Here is a 19032-nt window from a genome sequence, read left to right as displayed (position 1 = left end):
TTTTTTTTTAATTTCATGGTGGCTTTTACTACTTATTAGGATTTATTATTCCTCCCTCTTTCAGAAACCATTGTCAACGGCACTTCACTACAATTTATTTTGTATTTAATAGTCTCAAGCGTAATACAAAATAAATTTTAGACAAATATTTCCGAGTAGATCATAAAAAGAGATCACAATTTATTTAATGGGTGTCATCGCAAGTATATTCTCTATTTTTATAACACACCCTTCCGCTAATAGAGAATTTCGAGTAGCAAAAGGAGAAATGAAAAGTTTTGCACAGGCTTCGGCGTAAATCGGCGATTTCCTCGTCGACGTTTCCCCATCTGTCGCCTCTGAAAATCGAACCGCGAAGGGTTAATGAGCCTACGGATGATCGGAGGCCCGATCAAAGGAAAAATTCCCTTAGCTCGGTAATTTGCCAGACTCGCGACGAGACCTGCGATCGAGAGGCCGTCTGAAAAGGTTTCCCTGTCGTTTTGGTCGGCTGGGATCACTCGTTACCGACGCCAGGCACGCCGCGTAACGTCTGCTTTGGGGTTGCTCGCACGATACAGCCTGGAACGGAGGGGTTGGAGGGCGAAGAAAGGGATAACATACACATGGGAAGACGTAGAAGACGCGGAAGAAGAAGAAGAAGGCGCGGAAAGGGGAGAAATCTCCACTCGAGCTCGGCTAACTAATGATGCTTCTCTTCACATGCCGCACCTACCCTTCAGATTCGCGCTCGAGCATCAGACGTCCCTGCTCGATGCGTAGGAAGACGAAAAAAAAAAAGAAATGGGGAAAAAAAGGAAAACAAAAATCTAAAGACATTTCGCGCGTTCTTTGCTACCACTTTTCCTCCGTACAGCGTTAATCCTCGACGTAGGAAGCGTCATAATTTATCGCTCGTTTCCTATCCGCGCCAATATTTTCCTGCTTGGCTCGTTCGCTTTTTTTTCCTCGCCCTCCTCTTGGATCGCTCGGTATATCGGGCTGTCATCCAGTCGATAAGTCCGCGCAGTCTGCCAGGGAATAATTAATACGAAAAGTTTGCCGGGTCGAACAGAAGAGTTGGAAAATAATGGTTACGTTCAATTAAAGCATAATGTTTTTGTTGATGTTGCTATAAATTAGTCGAGTATTTAATAATAGACGTAGACCGGATCGGAAATACATTCCGTTTAATTCAGATACAGATTCAGTATAGAGCCTTCATGTTTGGAAATATAGCACAGTCTATTTAATATAAATTTTACTGAAAAATTTTCAATCTATATTCTAAATTGTTATACATGAAAACAAAGTAAATTTGCATATTTCTCTTATTTACCATTTATTTTATATAGTTCCATTCAACTTTTTCAATTTCACACACTTAAAAAATTTTAATAAAAATAAATACGCGTGTCAAAAATTTGTTGCTTTTTACGCTCGCGAGTCTTCCCGTCGAAATAATTAACACGTCGTTGGGTTAATCGTAAACGACGCGAGCAGTGCGGCTTACTCGTAAGCATGGCAGGGGTAAACGAAAGTGCGTTCGAAAATTAGGTTCGTGATGGCACATAGGCTCTTCCCTAACTGCGGATACAACACGCTCGGGATCCGAGACGATGCTCCGCGGTTGCATTTTTAATCGTCGTTCCGTTACACGCTGGAATTATTATTTAAGTTTAATCAGCGTTATTACAACGGACCGGCGATTATCAGCTTGGGGCACAGGAACCGTAACGGAGGGGGCGGATAAAATACCGACTGGTATTTGAATATATTAACAAACATGTATTCATGAAAACGAATTAGAAATGGGCCAACGAAATAGGTGCAATTTTGATGTTTTCTCTACCTTCCTCGTGCTAGCTATCTTACTCGGTATAATTTTTGGACTCATCCGGCGTGATTAATTATTTTCTGTAAGCAGGTTAATGTATAGTTTTAACTACCGTCTCCTTCATGAACGATATCCCAAAGAACGTGTACAAATGATAGAAGTAACGCGATTTTAAATCTAATCTCGATCAGTCTAACCCAAATTAAGGCCAGAGCCTCGTATCACGGCAGTTCAAATTTGAACTGATTACGATTTACCCAAGTGTTAATTCACAGTCAGCCCCAACGATACTACCCCAAATTAGATTCGAAATAATCCTCACTGGGTTCTGATCTAACTCAATTTAATCCAGACCTGGTCCGTACTGAATTTCTATCGAATTCGTACCTAGCTCAACTACGTTCGCGTCAAACTCGAAACGTTTACATTTGTCACTTAACTCTCAACGTCGCAATGATCGTCCTGCACCTTCTAGCCTTTGAATAACAGCCGGCCCCTCCAAACTCAATAATAACTATTTCAGTGGAACATTAGATTTAAATATAACAGGGTCTAAGAACTATTGCCATTGAAGTTAATAAACCTTTCGACCAATATTCTTCTGTTCCATATAATTATACTTTCAGTATTAAAGAATCCTAGAAGAATAGTATCCGAACTTCGATAGATATCTTCTCCTCTACCCAGGTCCTTCTTTTTCATTCAATACGACCACCAGTAGCATTCGATGAACGTCTGGGTCAGAGAAGACCCGAGGGTCCGTCTAAAATTCTTTCTCCCTCTAGCACGCACTGCAGACCATCTCGCGCGCAACTACTCGTGCAACATAACAACGTTGTGCGAACGTTTGGACGCGTGGAACGGGCAGAAATGTTTACAGTTCGTGCATCAGCTCCTGCAGAGATTCTCGCGTACGCGGAATACGGATTCGCAGGGTAATCGTTTATCGCGGAACCGGGGTAATATTTACCTTCCGTGCCCCGAAACGGAAGACAGTTATGCGGATCTCCCCCCAAAATTTCGATTACAGGAATTGTTTAGAATTCCTATGTAGGCAATCGCGCGCGCAGTTGTTATCTAAATACAGATTACCTCTAACGGGATTGCAAATTATTATTAGCTCGCGCGGAGTACGTGATTCCGTGAACGCTGTTTCGCGTGCAAACACACGACCATAATTGTTAGCTTTACCCGCAACAACCGACGCATTTGTTTACAATAACTGGTTCCTCGTTCGACTTGTAACATCCCCGAGTGATTCAATCCCCGTTAAATCCCCCGCGACCCCTGTCAGACGCCGTGTGTTTTTTCAAATGTTTCCAGATGCAACAGCGCACGACGCTTCGCTGAAAATTAGAAGATAAATTCCTTTATCGTATAGGTAGATCGTTCCTTTATGGTTAACGTTTTCGTTAGTTAGAAACGCGATAAATTAGTTCTTGCTAACAGTCGTTTGGGTGATTGTGTAGCGCAGTGGAAAGTAACCAATAGCAGTGAAATCAAGCAGCGACCTATGATAGTGTAGCTACTCGTCCATGGTGTAATCAGTGCAACATTAACCCGTAACCATTGAATTGAAAACCTTTGTTCTTGGTGTACGACGTGTAATATCTCTAAACATTTTCACATATATATTTAGCCTTCTTCAATTTAAAATGAAAATTTAAATCGGACAAATTAGTTCCAGGAAATACTACGAAGGTAGTATATTTACGTAGCGATAATTTCCGTAAGAGCACCACGCGAGTCCATCTTACCAGACAAACATTTTTCACTTCAGATGGAAACGTGGGATCCGTTAATTCCGAAACTTCGCCGTTAATTTCTCCGACGCTTCATCTTCTTCCCCTTTCTCAATTTTCCACCCTTCCCTGTTCCCTCCACCGTCAAAATTTCCTCGTCTGACGTTTCCATAAACACAAGTAGCAAATCCATTTATCAAAACCAGAATTACAGCGGTTGTTTTATATTTATTAGGAGTGTTTCGAGTCTCATAAGAAGCTCGACGCTGTCTCAATCTTGACTACATAATTTCTGAGAAACCTCGATTTTTTTTCCATTACCGTAAATGCAGGGAGACTCACTGACCCACTGATTAATAGTCAAAATTTTCTTTTAAAAATTACAAATCCATTTCCAGACTTTTAATTATATTCTATACCCCTCCTCACGTTTAATTCCTCGCGAATTCTACCTAACAAAGCAACTCGACGTCAAACAGGAATTCAAGGAATCTCGAGCTCCCAAAGGATGGCTGTACTACATAGTTCTTGGAAGCTTGCAAAAGATCGAGTCCACTTCTGCTTTCAATTCTTCCAGCCACTTTGGTTCCGGCGTGGGTCGTAACGATGCCACCGTAGAGACGGGATAGAAATTTATGCTAAGCACACTTACACACTTATTGAGTTAATAACGAAGTTCGGGACAGTGCAGGGACGTTTGCATATTCTGGGGTTCGACCACCGCCGCCCCCTACTTCTCTCCAACGGAGCTTCGCGTTTGGAATACATCAAATTAACCGAAGGCTCGATGTACAGCGGTTTCCGCGAGTAATGAGGAAACTTTTCAAAATTATCCGCTCGCTGCAAGCCTGACGCGAACATTTTAGAATCGCCGCGAACTTTGGATTCATTGTAGAACCTGTGTGTGTCTGTCAAGCGCAGATCACGCGCTCGCGAGTGGTTTTTCTGGTAATCGTGATTGCGAAATAATTCCATCGGTGCCTTGTCCATTTTGGATTACACTGTCTGGGAGCCTGGGTCTGGAACGATCTGGCGCATTCAGTTCTTCATAATTTGAATTACGGGGTATGGAGCTCGTATAGCTCAATATATACGTAATTTTTAATTTAAAACGTTAAATAATTCATAAGAAACTAATAAAAATCGATTTTAGTCACTACATTAAGTACATAAATAACTTTTATGTAATGCCAATACGTATGTATTTCGCAAGTGTCCGAATTTGAGCGGTAGCGTATGTACAAAAACAATCTTCTTAGATTTCACAAGCTAAAGCCAAATATCGAATTTTTAATTTTTGTTGACGCAGTACTAATGAAAATATGCTAGAAATCCTAAAAATACACTGTCTCCTGTATCAATAATATATCCAACTTTACTGTCCAACTGCGTTTTCCATATCCCAGTAGATTCATCCAGACATAGCCAGACACGTTCAAGAACACAGGACATCAGAGAGACCCAGTCGCGAGCAGAACCCAGGGCCTCACGTGCACGACGCTCGCAAGGGTTCATTACACGTAAACGCGCGAAACCAGTTAGTCAAACCTCGGCGTAAACGTCAGATCCACACCATCTTGAACCACTTCCGGCTTCAATGCATTTCGCCGCGGAATCTGGTTGCACCGTGTTACGCTCGACTCGCGAATCTGTTCTCGACAGCCACGTCGTTTCTTTCCTTGAGCTCCAACAGGGTTTCTTAGACGATTAAGAATGCCTTCAGCCAGTTTTATTTACTGCTTCGCGTTTGTTTTAGCTGCGAGGAAACCAGGGATTTACATGGAAACTTCAGGAGCTGTTATTTTGTAAAAGACGAGGGTCTACAAGAATTGGCATAGTTACGTCATTTTCCAATTTTTCTTCGTAATTGAAAATTATTTTCGTGCTTCGATACATGCAAGAGTCGACACAGGCAATTTTTAACGAATCAAGGAATCCAATTTCTATACAAAAATTAATATAGAAGGTCATTTTCCGATCCATTCGGGCACGTGTCCTTCCTTGGAGGGTTGAAGGTCGCGATTTGACTATCATCTTTCCGGGTCGCGGGGTTCGGGTGACAACACGGCGTGCTTTCGGTAATCCAACGCAGAGTATTAAATTCCCTCGTTGAACGCGTGTGCTCCATAGCCTCCTCCTCGTCTCGCGATGAATCGATGCGTCGCGAAACTCGAACCACGAGGGTGGATCGAATTCGGCAGGATTGCATCGCAAAAACGAATCATGGTGTTGCTGATAACTGGAGTTAACAAAAAATTAATCGTTACCGCACCGTGACCTGCGCTTTGCGTTTAGAATGTTGGTGGTGATATGGTGGCAACAGTTTGAAATGCTCTTAACGACTTGGAAGATTTTCGAGCCTGGAGAGATATGAATTCCAGTAGTAATATGGAATATTGGTCAGACATATTAGTGCACCGTCTCTGAATCGCAAAGTTTCAAATGGATTTGCAAAACAAATTTTCTGGAGAATAAAGTCTCGTATAGGAACAACTCTTCCCACGTTTCAACCTTATTTTTGGATGCAGAATCATACCGTGTCTGGGACTATTATTCTAACCTAAATTAGAACGAAGACCTCAGTAGCAACGAAGATACACATGTAGGTATTTATTCTGCAGTGTTATTGAAAGCAGCAGGGACATTTTCAGTCACTATCACCTCAATTATCAAAGTAGCCTCGAGGATTAAAGCCAGGGGTCAAAGGAGACCCTGACACCAACCAAATTACACACCGTGGATATTTATTCTGCACCTTTCAAAGAGACGTAGACACGTCGAGCGACTATCTCAGCTCAACCCCTCAAAGTAACTCGAACTATTGAACCGAAAATTGGGTCAAAGAAGCCTGTGGTCATCGTTCAGGGTTAAAGGAGGTCCACGTCGAGGTCAGGCGGTTCGAAAATCCAGTGCAAAAAACCCAGCACGGTTATCTGTTCCTTTATGGCGCGGTCTTCGCGAGTCGAGGCCGCTATCTGCGACCATAATTCCCCATTAAACCTCGAGGCTGATGCGTGCACCGCTGGATTCTGTTCCGTTCTTCCGTCCTCTTTCGCTTCTTCTCCACTTCTCGCCATAGTCGAGCCTCCGTGCTCCTTCTTCAGCGAGAGGGTATTTATGACGCGCCCGTGGAAAACATTCGCCGTATATCACGGAACAAACTTACATGAACTCGTGCTGGGGGAGGAGGAGGAGGCCTGCAAAGTAACCTTTGTACGTGTATCTGTTTCGCCGTGAAAGAACCCCGTACGATCACTCGCAGGATGTATTACCTCCAGCGGTTTCCTTCTTGCGTTCTTTGTTAAATCTGCAGCGGCAATGTCGCTATCAATTTTCCGAACAATGTAATCGAATACCGTTTTCCGGTATTTCTGTTATTTTCTGGAATGGCTCGCGCTACTTGAACGACCGTGGAAGGGATGATACAACGGACGGTTTTTAATCCGTGTTTTTATCGTGGACCGTTTTTCACCCCTGTTTCATCGAGGAATTCCTTTGATTATATAAATATTTGGAAGAGACCCAGCTACCTTAATTGCTACAGTTTACATTTACTCAAAGCGATTTATATATTTTAAATATTTCTGTAAATTCAACGTGGATTTAATTTACATGACGCCGAAGATGTTGACGAGGTACACGTTTCATCGAGATTGGAATGTATTCCGCGTTCATGTAGGAATATGTAAATCAAAGGACTTCGGTGAATAAAAGCACGTACCTGGTGTTCCAGATTTTGTAAAGTCTATTCATTCGAAACAAAAAGATGACGCTATTTCGTATTCAACGCGAGCATAATCGTGGTCAGGGACGGAACGAAACAAAAATATCGAAGCCAGAACTAGAAATGAAAAAAATTGTTCTACTGACTCCTGGTACATACAATTTTCTTTCCTCGTCCACTATAGAGTATCCAAATCACAAACTTCCTTGAATTTAGAACCATACTTAAAATTTCCATATAAAATACGAAGAAGAAAAAATAATTTTTTTTTCTTTAACGCCTAAGCTGGAGCAGAACACTCGACCCCATCCCCGGTTTCGTCGGCTCGTAGAATATATTTCGCGTACGTCGCTAGGAAAAAACTTGGAGGAACTCATCTCGATGGAGGGAGCCTCTTTCCAGGCAAGATATTAAAGGGGAGCCCTCCCTCGAGCCGTTGTCCAAAATTTCCGCGGAAGTTTCTCCTCCCGCCAAGAAATCCGCACTACGGCGCAGAGGGGGTGGGTCGGAAGATTTCTTCATTATTTCGCGCGTCGAGGAACCCTGGATTCTTTTGTGGGGGGGGGGGGGGAGGACGCTCCGAGCGTATTGTCGTTAGAGGATTTATGCGATCCTTTCGTTTTTCTGTTTACAGAGACACGGAGCTCCATGCCGCCGATGATGAACGAGAAGGTGGTTTATATGTCGGTGCGCCTGAAAGACACCATTGTGATACCCTGCGTCGCGTACGGCAACCCCACCCCCACCAACAGGTAAGCGATTCCTATGTTTCACTTTAGATATTTTGGTAGTTATCTAGTCACAATTTTTGAGTCTTGTAGGTCTGTGTACATAGAGGCGATATTGTAGGTTCTTTTTTAAATATATGGTAGGTTGTTTCATCGTGGATGTAATGAGATCGAAAGAGGTGAATTTAGACAGAATTAATTCCAGATTGGTTTCATACAGTTCGTGGATGTGTTATAAATCCATAAACTCTGTATGCATTCATAAATATTTGAGAAATTCATAAACTTGCAATAAATACATGAATATTCTATAAACACATGAATTTTCAAGTGAATTTACATGCGCATACCTCATTAAATGTATGCGAATATTACAACTCAATACGATTTTATAAAGAACGAATTGAAAAGAATCTTAAAAAAGAAATTCACGTCCTAACTTACGATAATAAAAGATGCCTCCCGAAGCCCCCGTGTTTAATTTACATCGTTTCAACCACGTTGACTGCAAGCTCCCAACAACGACGAATAGCAAATACCATAACAGGAGAATTTTTCTTTCCCCATTATAAGCATATAATACGTCCAGAAAGTTCCTGGCAAATTTTCTGTTAAACCTACACGCGCCTTTCTTCGGGACGAGCGCAGGACTCGGGGCTGCTTGAAACGCATTATTCCGTATTCCATAAAGCAACAAACGAACGAAAGAGTTCTCCATAAACCTGTCGCTCCGTAATTGCCGACTTTGGCAGGAGCGGTCCTCGAGCACGGTTCGCTTACTTACCAAAACAGTTTTCCAATACAACTGGGGCCGATGTATTTGCGAAGTTTAATTGGCTCGGGGCGCGGGCTGGTCTTGCTCGTGAAAAATATTTTGATCCTCCCCAAAGCATCGGGGGAAAACTTCTGGTGGACTTGTCGACAACAACGGGGCTCGCGAGCTCTTTCGTTTTATGTTTCGTTCATTTCATAATAAACGCGGCGTAGATCCTGTTAACAGCCTGTAGCCGGTGTAACGAGCACCATTTAGTAATATGTGGGTTTAAAAAGCAGTCGATGGTGTTGCCTTCATCACCTGAAAATGGAAACACACCCTTCATGGAGAGGGAGCTCCACAAAAAATATTAAATTTTATAGAAGATATCGAGTAATATTCTTCATTTCCATGTTTTGTGCTAAATTATTATCGGATTGCGGATGCTTATGCATTAATGACAAGTGGAAATATGCAAAAATGACGAGACATCTTTCATTTACACCTCGATTCTTTGTCTGAATCTGAATCTGTGTCTAATTATTATGAATTCTATACTTTAGAAGACTCAGTTCTCGAGTCCAAACGTGATTGAATGCTTCTGTAGTGGGCCCTATCTTCCCCTGTTTATTTACATATATCATCAAGCTTTCAACACGTGAATTTTTTATTAAACACAACTCTAGTTTACTTAGGTGGGCCTGTAATAATCCAGGGACAACTTGAACTAGTCGATATATAATGGAGGGTACCAGTAATATTGTATCGTGCTGACAATATGATTTTCGGTTCCGTTCCCGTTTCCATTCTCTTCCCGGCATCTCCTAGCGCTCTCATTCATCCCTGAGGCCGGTGTAAATGTTCCGGTATGCAATTTAACGGTAAGCAGCCATTTACTGTACGCTGGTGGCCGAGCCAGGTCCGCGTAATCCGCTGTTAAAGTAGAAGGCAACGCTTGTAAATTAAAGGCTGCTCTTCGGATTAATAAGACATCCAGTTGCGTCCCGGAATTATCGTCGAATCTCCGACCTCGGCCAGCTTCCGCCGGGGCTGTTAAATCGTTGATGATAATCCACGTCGACAACCCCACCACGGAGTGGAACGAATGATCGTTAATCGGCGAAAATCTCAAGTTACCTCCAGTTCTTTGATTAAGTATGAATCCGCGTTTTAAAACCTGGAGCAAAGCTGTGGAAACGAGGTCGGTTCGACGATCTTTTCAGGAATTTATTTCAGGTTCATTTGACAATATATATCGTCAATTTTAGAAACAGAATTAATAATTAAAAATCGATATATTAGGGAACCCAAATATATCTATGGAATGCGCTGCAATGTGGAACGTTCTGTTATGACTTTATAAAAAGATGAAGGGTTCTCCATAAAAAGCACGACGTTGAGGAATTTTCATTTTTGGGCTCAAAGTCGTCCGAATTGCAACGCGAATCATAAACGATAACAAGAATTTGACCGAAGAAAACAAGATCTTCGCGCAAAGCATTCTTGGAAGTTGGATAATGCGAGCGAACAGCCTGCGTTTCTCTGTTTCTCTTGTATTAATGCTAATTTCAAACATAGTTCCGGGCTCTGGTATTTCGCGTGGGCGAGGTATTTTCAGCGCTGAAACGACGGAACACGCGGAGTTCATCGATGCGTACTGGTACATTATACAAGAAAGGGGGGAGAATATGGGAGAAGGAAGAAAAAGGTGACTCCCGTCTTTGACAAGCGGAATTCCCTAGCACAGATCGTCCCCTTCTACAAGTCGACAGGCTACAAGCGACGAATTTCCTGATACTGGAATGATACTTCAAGTTCCGATGAAAATTCTTCATTCATACTGTCGATGTTAACCTCCTATGAAACATTTCCGGTTACTCGAAAACAATATACGAGAAGACCCTTCATAAACTCTAATAAAGAGAAATAATTTAACTTCTTTCAAAACAACAGCTTCACTAAGCTTTCAATAAACTTCTTTTTGGTTTTTATTTTTCTCATAGCTTCTCTTTTCTTTCATCTAACAACATGCTTTGCCTGTTCCTTAACTCGAAGAATTTTTTAGTTACTTGCAAAGACCTTTGACAGCGCTTTAAATAACATAAATGTGAAATAATCATCTTAATAAACTCAGAAATAGGGAAACATAATGTATAACTGATACTGAAAATAATGCACGCTAAATTATATTGAAAGAGGCGTTTCGATGGCATATTAGAAGTTTAATGCGCTTATTACACGATAACAAAAGGAACGAATCCGAGCGATTCGTCGTTCCAGAGATCGTATACTTGTAACGGGACGATAACAAGGTTATTAAACGATGAACAAGGCTACTTTACGTTTCTGTCTCCGGGCGACTTCGAAACGGGAAACGAAAGAGGCTCCTACCGAGTTCGCTCGAGTCCCCTACAACAAGATTATCATATCGGATCACTGGGATAAAAACTAGTTTGTTTTCGCGTTTGACGAAACGGAAGGATGATCGTAGATCACAAGCCATCGAACTTTGTGCCCATCCGATACACCGCGCTTCTTTTGCCAATTTTTTCGAGTTCGCGAATCTCGTTATACGATTCATGAGGCGGGACTCGTACAAATGAATGGGATAAATTATGATTCCACGTTGTCTCGCGATATTTTTTCACAGTCCATTCCAAATTTTATGTTGCTGGTATTCAAATATAATCATTAGACTCCAAAAGTTTACGCATTTGCAAAATCAATACGATTGTTCACGAATAAAAAATGTACAGACTTCGCGCACACGCAAGAGTTGGAGAGATTGAAAATCTAACTAAACAAGCTGATCGCGAACCGCCACCTGCTGTACCATACTTAATGATTTTTCGCGACAGGACATTTTTTTTCTCAGAAAATCCGTTCATTGTTTTGTGACGCACTAAGACATAATTGTAACGGAACGTTTTTTGTTACTACAGTAAAATCTCATATGCACAAAGTTGTATACGATAAATGCACAGAAACCATTCCTACTGCGGACCACTAATACCAGCTACGACTCCTTGATGTTCTCCCTGTTAATCTAAATATAATTTCACTTGACGCTTTACACTTTTGCACATTACGCTTTGCACTTTTGCAGTTTACACTTTACACTTTTGCACTTTACACTTTTTATATCTAAAGATCTTATTACAAGTACGCAGCCATTAGCTCGCTATTACTCGCGACGAAAGATTGTTCGTCACGAATAATACCGATTACCAGGTCTCACCACGTGGAGGTTGCTGCGACTGGAGACCCGAAGATAGAAGGAATCAAAGTTCCTTCGATCTCCCTCTACATAGAGTATACATACGTAGATGCATACTCTACGTAGAGCAACGAGCTTAATACTAAGTACGAAACGGTGGAAATCAAAGAAAGCAAAGTCCCTTTGATTTCCAAAGTCTATGTCTGACTCTGCCAAATAATTATTTCAAGTAAATGGAAGTTAAATGGAAATCGCGACACGACGCGACCATGTAACTGGACTTACAGAGTCAGTCCCGTTTCCTCTGGTGGGTCTGATTCGAGAGAAAGACGATCAACGTCTCCGCCAGTACTCTACTCCCTGCATACCTGCTGCCGAGAGCCCAGATCCAACCTTACAGTGTACGACGTAGGTAGCACCGCGTCAGGTTGCCCTGCCCTGGCGACACCAGGTATGTCTGACGGTCGTAGAGTCCCGAAACGGAGTTCTACTCTCTGCACAACGTCAAGAGTCCAGGGCACGGCTTGCATCCGTCTGACGACTCTTTTGAGCTACGCTGCACCGGGAGCCTGGACTTCGCTTGACGCGTACAGAGAGTAGAAGATTCCACGGAGGCGTCGATTGACCCTCTCTCAAATCAGACCCACTAGAGGACGGCAACCGATCTCGGCCAGTCACATGGTTGGTCACAACACTTATCACATCAAGCAGTAGTGACCGAAGTGGAGCACGAAGTTGCGAGTCCAATATGGATTTACGAACAAACAAAACAAGTTGATTAATAATTATTTGGCAGAGGAGACACTCGTACACGCAACCTTAAAACTAACCAAACCAAACTAAGATACTAAGGGAAACTACAAATAGGAAGGACACGAGACGCGGACGCGCGATCGCGAGATCCATATCGAACGAAGGATCAACGATGAATGAGCTCTCGCTCCTCGCATACCTGCTAGGGCGCGGTCGTGCGTCGTAGATTGTTTGTGCCTCTCGAAGTAGAGAAGGGAAGGGCGAACAACAAACGCGTGACATGTCGTGACATGTCGATTCGAAGGCTCGTTGGATCCATCCACAAAAGAATTTACGAAACATTAATACCACATCATAATCATATTTCCCATCATTGTTTAAATAATAAGAATTGTTAATCATGAATTTCACTATTGTCAGAAATTAATATTTAGTTGGTCCAATCAGCAGATATTAAAATATTGACAAATTTCTAACGATTAATGTCACGAAGGAATATTTATTCCTAACCGTAATTGTTATTAATATTTAATTGAACACTGAATGATACTGTATGTATCATAAACGTTTAATTATATCGGAGATATTAAGTTTTAATTGTTCCAATCCAATCCAATCCAAATTAATTGTTCCAAGATATTAAAATATAGAAAAATATCTCACGATTACTTATTTAAATTTTATTTTCAACTTTTCATGTTCGGAAGTATTACACTCTCTCCAAAAAGATTGGTAGAACAATCTGAAACTTTGAATGTTACTCTATGCATTGTAAATATTCAATTAATTCGGAGATGTACATATTTAATTCACTTTAGTCTTCGATGAAATATTAATAAAAATCAGAATAAGTATTCATTGAACACAGTAATCGCGGGAGAAACTTTTCTATATCGTTATATCTGTTAGCTGAAATAACTAAAAATTAATTTCTGACAATAGTTACATTAACTATTAAGAATATTTGTCCAAGCAATGACCGAGAATATGACTTTGCTGTAATATTACAATTGCCTACTTTTTGGCACTCCAAATTACCTAGAACTTCCAGACCAACACCTTCAAACTGATTTGATGCCTTCCCTCAGTATAACCCTCTGAAATTTTGAAAATATCTGACAGCGACGAAGGGTAACAATGGCTCGAAGACCAGCGCCATGTGGCCACCGAAAATCCCAGCTTACGACCAATGGGCGATAAAGTAATTAGCTGGGCAGCTGCTCGTCGTGGCCCTTGACTGTTAATTCGGGCCGCAACGAGCTTACGTCGGATCCCAATTCGTCTCGCCGTTAAAACCACCCTACGACGTTAACGACCAACGCTGGGCCGCATTTTCGTGGCAGTTATCGGCCCGTCGGGTGGGTATCAAAATTTTAACGACGCTCGACGCGCGCTGCGGATAATTCGATACGCACGCGCTCCGCTTTATTAACAATTCCCTGTCGTCGATGTTTGACAGGTGTAATTAATTTCGTTCGTTCGAACTGGGATATACACGCCAGGCATCGATCGGTATCGCGTCGACGGCCGTAAAAGGAAAAACAGCGAGGAAGGATCCTCGAGAAACGCCTCGTGTATTGAAAAAAAGTTGCCTCGCAAATTCGCGATGATAAATCATCCTTGATGATACTTGCGTTCCTTCGGGGACCTTTCTCGACGAGTCCTTCGACGACTGGGGGAACCCAACACCCGTTTAGCACACTTCAAAGCGGTACTGCTGCCGTTAATGCAGACTAAGACCATCTGTGGATCGATTCTTCATTTTTATAGACTTTGATACTATTTGGCAGACAAGGGGAAGATGTTAAAGAATATTATGTTATTATTAAATTCGTACAAACACCTTCTCAGTTCTTCGAAAAAAGAAATATATACATGTCGAATTGAGTAACCTCCTTTTCGAAGTCGGTTAAAAATCACGTGTGTTATCAAGAATTCGCAATAGATACAATGTCTGAATTCACATCCAATAAATATATTTAGAAAAATAACATTCCCAGTAAATTCTCTGCGCATACCAGTTAATCCCATAAGCATTCGTAACCCCTATATCTATTGAAGAAATTCATCTAATTGAAATGATAGGCTTCCTGTTTCCAAATCAATTTTCCATTATAAATATCTATATGAATAAACTTTCAATATGTATATATATACAACTACAAATTTATTACGAAACACGAAGCAATTCATTTTGAATTAGACAAATTTTTTCAACAAATATAGAGGGTACGAATACTTATGGAACTGACTGTATGTAAAAAAGGGTCGATTCGTATTAAAAGTTCCAATGCTTCCATTTATTCGAGCGTTACACGCAGACGATCGCGAACCGATAATTCTTTGGATCGCTGGGAGAACAGTCCAAAAGATCACGGGGGTGGACGGGGACCAAGTTAGCCCTAATAGACACGCGGTTCGCGTTTGTGCATCCGCGATGACGGCGGGGTGGAACGAAGGCAGCGTAGACGCGAGGAGTGTATGGGTAGCGCAAACAAACCGACCGCTGATTACAGAGACTGCTTCTGACAGCCCATCAAATATTCCGCATTTACGTGTACGTCGACGTCACTGAGTATATTCCGTGCCTGCGTTCATCGTCTATCTCTGCTTAACTTGGCGGTTCCGCGGCTGTCTCTGTCGTTCAGTCTCTCTCCTCTGCCTCTTCCGTGGCTTGACTGAGTTGACGGAGCAAAGTGAGGGAGAGACAGACGCATCCACGCGACGGAGAAAGACCGCGAAACCGGAGGATAAGCCAGAGAGGGAGATAAGGACGAGAGGACAGGAAAGGGTGAGGGTCTGAGGGTTTGCCAGCGTTGCAGAGCTTCCATCTCTGGGTTCCCTTTCCCATCTCCTTCCCTCGCCAATTTCCCTCCGTAAATTCGATTATCTATAGGTATATGCCTCGTCGTCTACCCCCCCTGCGCGCGTCCCGCGACTCTTCAACCTCATCGGTGTCGTCCTCGCATCCTGCCAAAGACTGGCAAAATTCTTATCTCGGGAAAAATTTCAAATAAATCGCGAGGTCAAGAGGCATCCTATTCTCGTTAATCCTGGGCGAACGTGCGTGGGGTTATCTTTTAGTTACGAGTTTCTGGGTATAAAGGGACCGAGTACAGAAATGTTAGAAAATGTAAAACTCTACTTTAATAATAATACAAACTATCCACTTGGTATCGAGATTAATAGATGTGTATCTAAATAAAATTCTGCTTATATTTATCCTTAATCTTGCCAGTTTGAAAGGCTGGTGCCTAAACCTCTTTTCGAAACTGGCGAGGTCAGTCACCCGCTCCTGGGAGACGGAGACCACTAGCCGAGGGAGACGGCGCGTATCATTTTTGGACGAAGTTAGGGTCCTCCCGGGGGAGCTCACTTTAGCCCCGAGATTGCTGGGCGGAAAATATTCGACGCTGGAGACTCGGAGTCCCGTCGAGAGACCGCGGCCTAGATTTCTCGCGGCAACGTCAGAAGTTTTCGGCTCGCGAACGTGTTCCCAGGACGGGGTGGTTCCAACCCCCGATTTTGCGCGGTCACGTTTACCTCTCGACCTAACCGGGCGATAGAAGCCAACGGTCGCGGACAAGATTCGCCCAGACGCCTCCTTTTCAGCGGCCTCGATTGTACATTGTGCCGCACGGTGAAAAGAAAGTTTCCAGGGATGATATTCAACCCCTTGCGACGTCCAAGGAACGTATTTCACTGGTCAAGTCCTGCAAATGCGTTTATTTATCCAATTTCGTGTAAATAAATTGTGTTTATGGTTTTGTTCAGTGTTTTGAGGGTCGTTGTAACAATGAGGATAAAGTCAAAGGGAGAATTAATACAGAAAATTAATAATAAATTGATCTTTCGAGTGTGATGCTAAGAAAAAGAACGAAACGATGTTCAGACTCATCTGAAAAATATGAAAAACTTGAATCTTACGATGACTCCCTTAGTACCTTCTTCGTCTGCAAAAATTCTGCACCGATCCTGCCTTGAAGGAACCTGGTACTGATCTTCCATTTTTAACTGCATGTTTTATTCGCCACGAATGTCTAATGCATCAAGGGATTAGCGAGAAGCGGATGAATCGATCGCTTACCGGGACCAAAATCAATAGGGAGCGAGGAAATTTTATTTTCCCGTCCCCGACCGCTTTTCCGGTAAATATTGATGCTGCTTGAGCGTTTCGACGCAACGCAAATGTTTTCGTTCCTTCGCGCGGTTTGGCGCGCCAGCCATCGTCAGGCGGATGTAGTTTTGGCTGAGAAGGTGTCGCAGGATGGGGATTGAGTTATAACATCCTCTCCGAGGGGGTAGGCGAAATTTGATCGTTGTTATCTCGCTAACTCGGCCGAGTTTGCGTGCAACGTGTTCTTAAAAGGTTTTAGGGAACTTTGGGAGTGCACTGTGGGGATTGAGGTTTTGACAAAATATCCTATGAATACGAATTTGCGCGAGATTAATGGTGACCATGGTACGATGTTTGTATTCCAACTCGATAGGTGGAAGCTCGTTTGTAAAACGGCGTTATGAAATTTCTCCACTATCAATTACAATGCATAAATTCCTCTATATGTAACGCTAAACCTACCGACGTCCATTTGTAATTATTTCTACCGTGATGGGACAAATGAATAGTCTTAAAGATACGTTTTTCGATTAAATGCGAAAATATTTTACACGGAATTAAATTGAATAATGCATGAAACAATTGTACACAATTCGTGTATTGCATGTAAGAATTGAATACAAAAGTTTGAGAACGATCATTGGACCGGTCGTGGTAGGTTTAGTGTTAATTATTAAAAATATTACAAGAATTGAAACGAACGCAAAGTAGTGTTACCCAGGATGCCCTTATAACTCTTAGGTGTATAAATATTCATGAAATAATTTCATCGGAGAAAATGAGATATAACCCATCTAATAGAGGTTTAATAAGCTTCAGCAGGATGGAGATAACTCGGTGGTAATTTCTCAGATACTGTGAAGTACTTTCATCTAAGCTAGTTATTAGTGATGAAGTATGTGCGTGGGTGACTTCCGTGGAAACGGTTACGTTAATCGAACGACGAGTACCGCGTGGAGGCTGGAAACCACGAGACTGAATTGGCTCAGTTTCTGCACGACGGTTCGGCCCGACGAGGTCAAAGGTCGCGCGTGCCCGCGAGAGATCGATTCGATTATCCCTGTCTGTCGAGATGCTTTAAATCCGGCCGTCGAATGGTTTCATTGACGAGACGCGAATTTCCGCGACCATTAGACGGTTTAACGATCTTAATCTCTCGATGGTCAACTCTACCGCGATCCTAACACTCTTCGTACCATTTTACGCACTTTTTATAGCCATTGGAGTAGAAAGTGCGCGGTTACGTTCAGTGCGATTGATTTAATTAAATAATGAAATAGGCTTGAAACCAATCATATTTGTATCTTTTTGATTCAGAATTCAATTTTCTACGAAAAATCAATGCATTATAGTTAACCTGCCTTACGATTTACTCTGGGCCTCATACAACATGAACAGGAATTATATCCCTTTTGTATATTGATACGACGCGTCCGACTCGTACTTTTCATGTTCGACTCGAATTCCTTACCACGTGTCTCACGCGATGTTATTGACAAAAGGTTTAATTTTGTTACGTGACTACCGTATCATCGATCAATTGCTATTCGAACGCCTATTTCGAGCCCAGAATACCTCTTCAGAATACCATGAATCCTAAAAGAGAAACAAATTAAAATAATTTCCGACATGGGAAAACGTATATAAAGCTACTCCAAGTTTTCAGACGAGCAATTACATATGCACGTCCTATGAAGAACACTCACGACCCCATACAAATTTTCTAAAATGGTACCAGAACACGAAACCAGTCACGCCGTTTCCCGTCGATCCGAAAACCCGTATCGATTCGCGCGCGTATAATTTCCGGCTGGCGAGCACGATCCGTTCCCGCTCCTTATTTAAAGATCCGCCGGGTATTAACGATTTTCGTCTGTATCCCGTGCGCGCCACAGGCGCGGTTTATCCGGCTGCTTGTTCAAGCGGGAGTGTTTTGAAAGCGTGCCAGTACATCCAGCGCTGCATGCGCGCGGACTATGGAGGCCTGAGTACAAAAAAAAAAAAAGGATGTGGAGGAGGAAGGACGGGGTTGGGGTTTGTAGGGATCGTATGGGTAGCGTAGCACAATTCACGGCCGTGCTGTGTATTCGGTCTTCCCAATGAAACAGTTGTTATTTTGTGGTTGGCGAGTGCACTAGAGAGATACACCGCTGGAATGGAAAGCCTCGGTTGGATAGCAAA

General features: G+C 42.4%; 1 protein-coding gene across 7 annotated transcripts in view; it reads left to right on the top strand.

The window, feature by feature from the left end:
• Positions 1-19032, top strand: part of LOC128887435 (cell adhesion molecule Dscam2-like) — a 212464-nt gene that overhangs the window by 104516 nt on the left and 88916 nt on the right. For all 7 annotated transcript variants that reach the window (XM_054143287.1, XM_054143285.1, XM_054143284.1 and 4 more), the window contains exon 5: positions 7917-8034. In XM_054143287.1, coding sequence (XP_053999262.1) covers positions 7917-8034 — 118 coding nt within the window. The remainder of the gene's footprint in view (positions 1-7916; positions 8035-19032) is intronic.

Source organism: Hylaeus anthracinus, unplaced genomic scaffold, assembly GCF_026225885.1.
Source record: "Hylaeus anthracinus isolate JK02 unplaced genomic scaffold, UHH_iyHylAnth1.0_haploid 11989, whole genome shotgun sequence".
Classification (NCBI taxonomy): Eukaryota; Metazoa; Arthropoda; class Insecta; order Hymenoptera; family Colletidae; genus Hylaeus; species Hylaeus anthracinus.
This window is presented reverse-complemented; position numbering and strand designations above follow the sequence as displayed.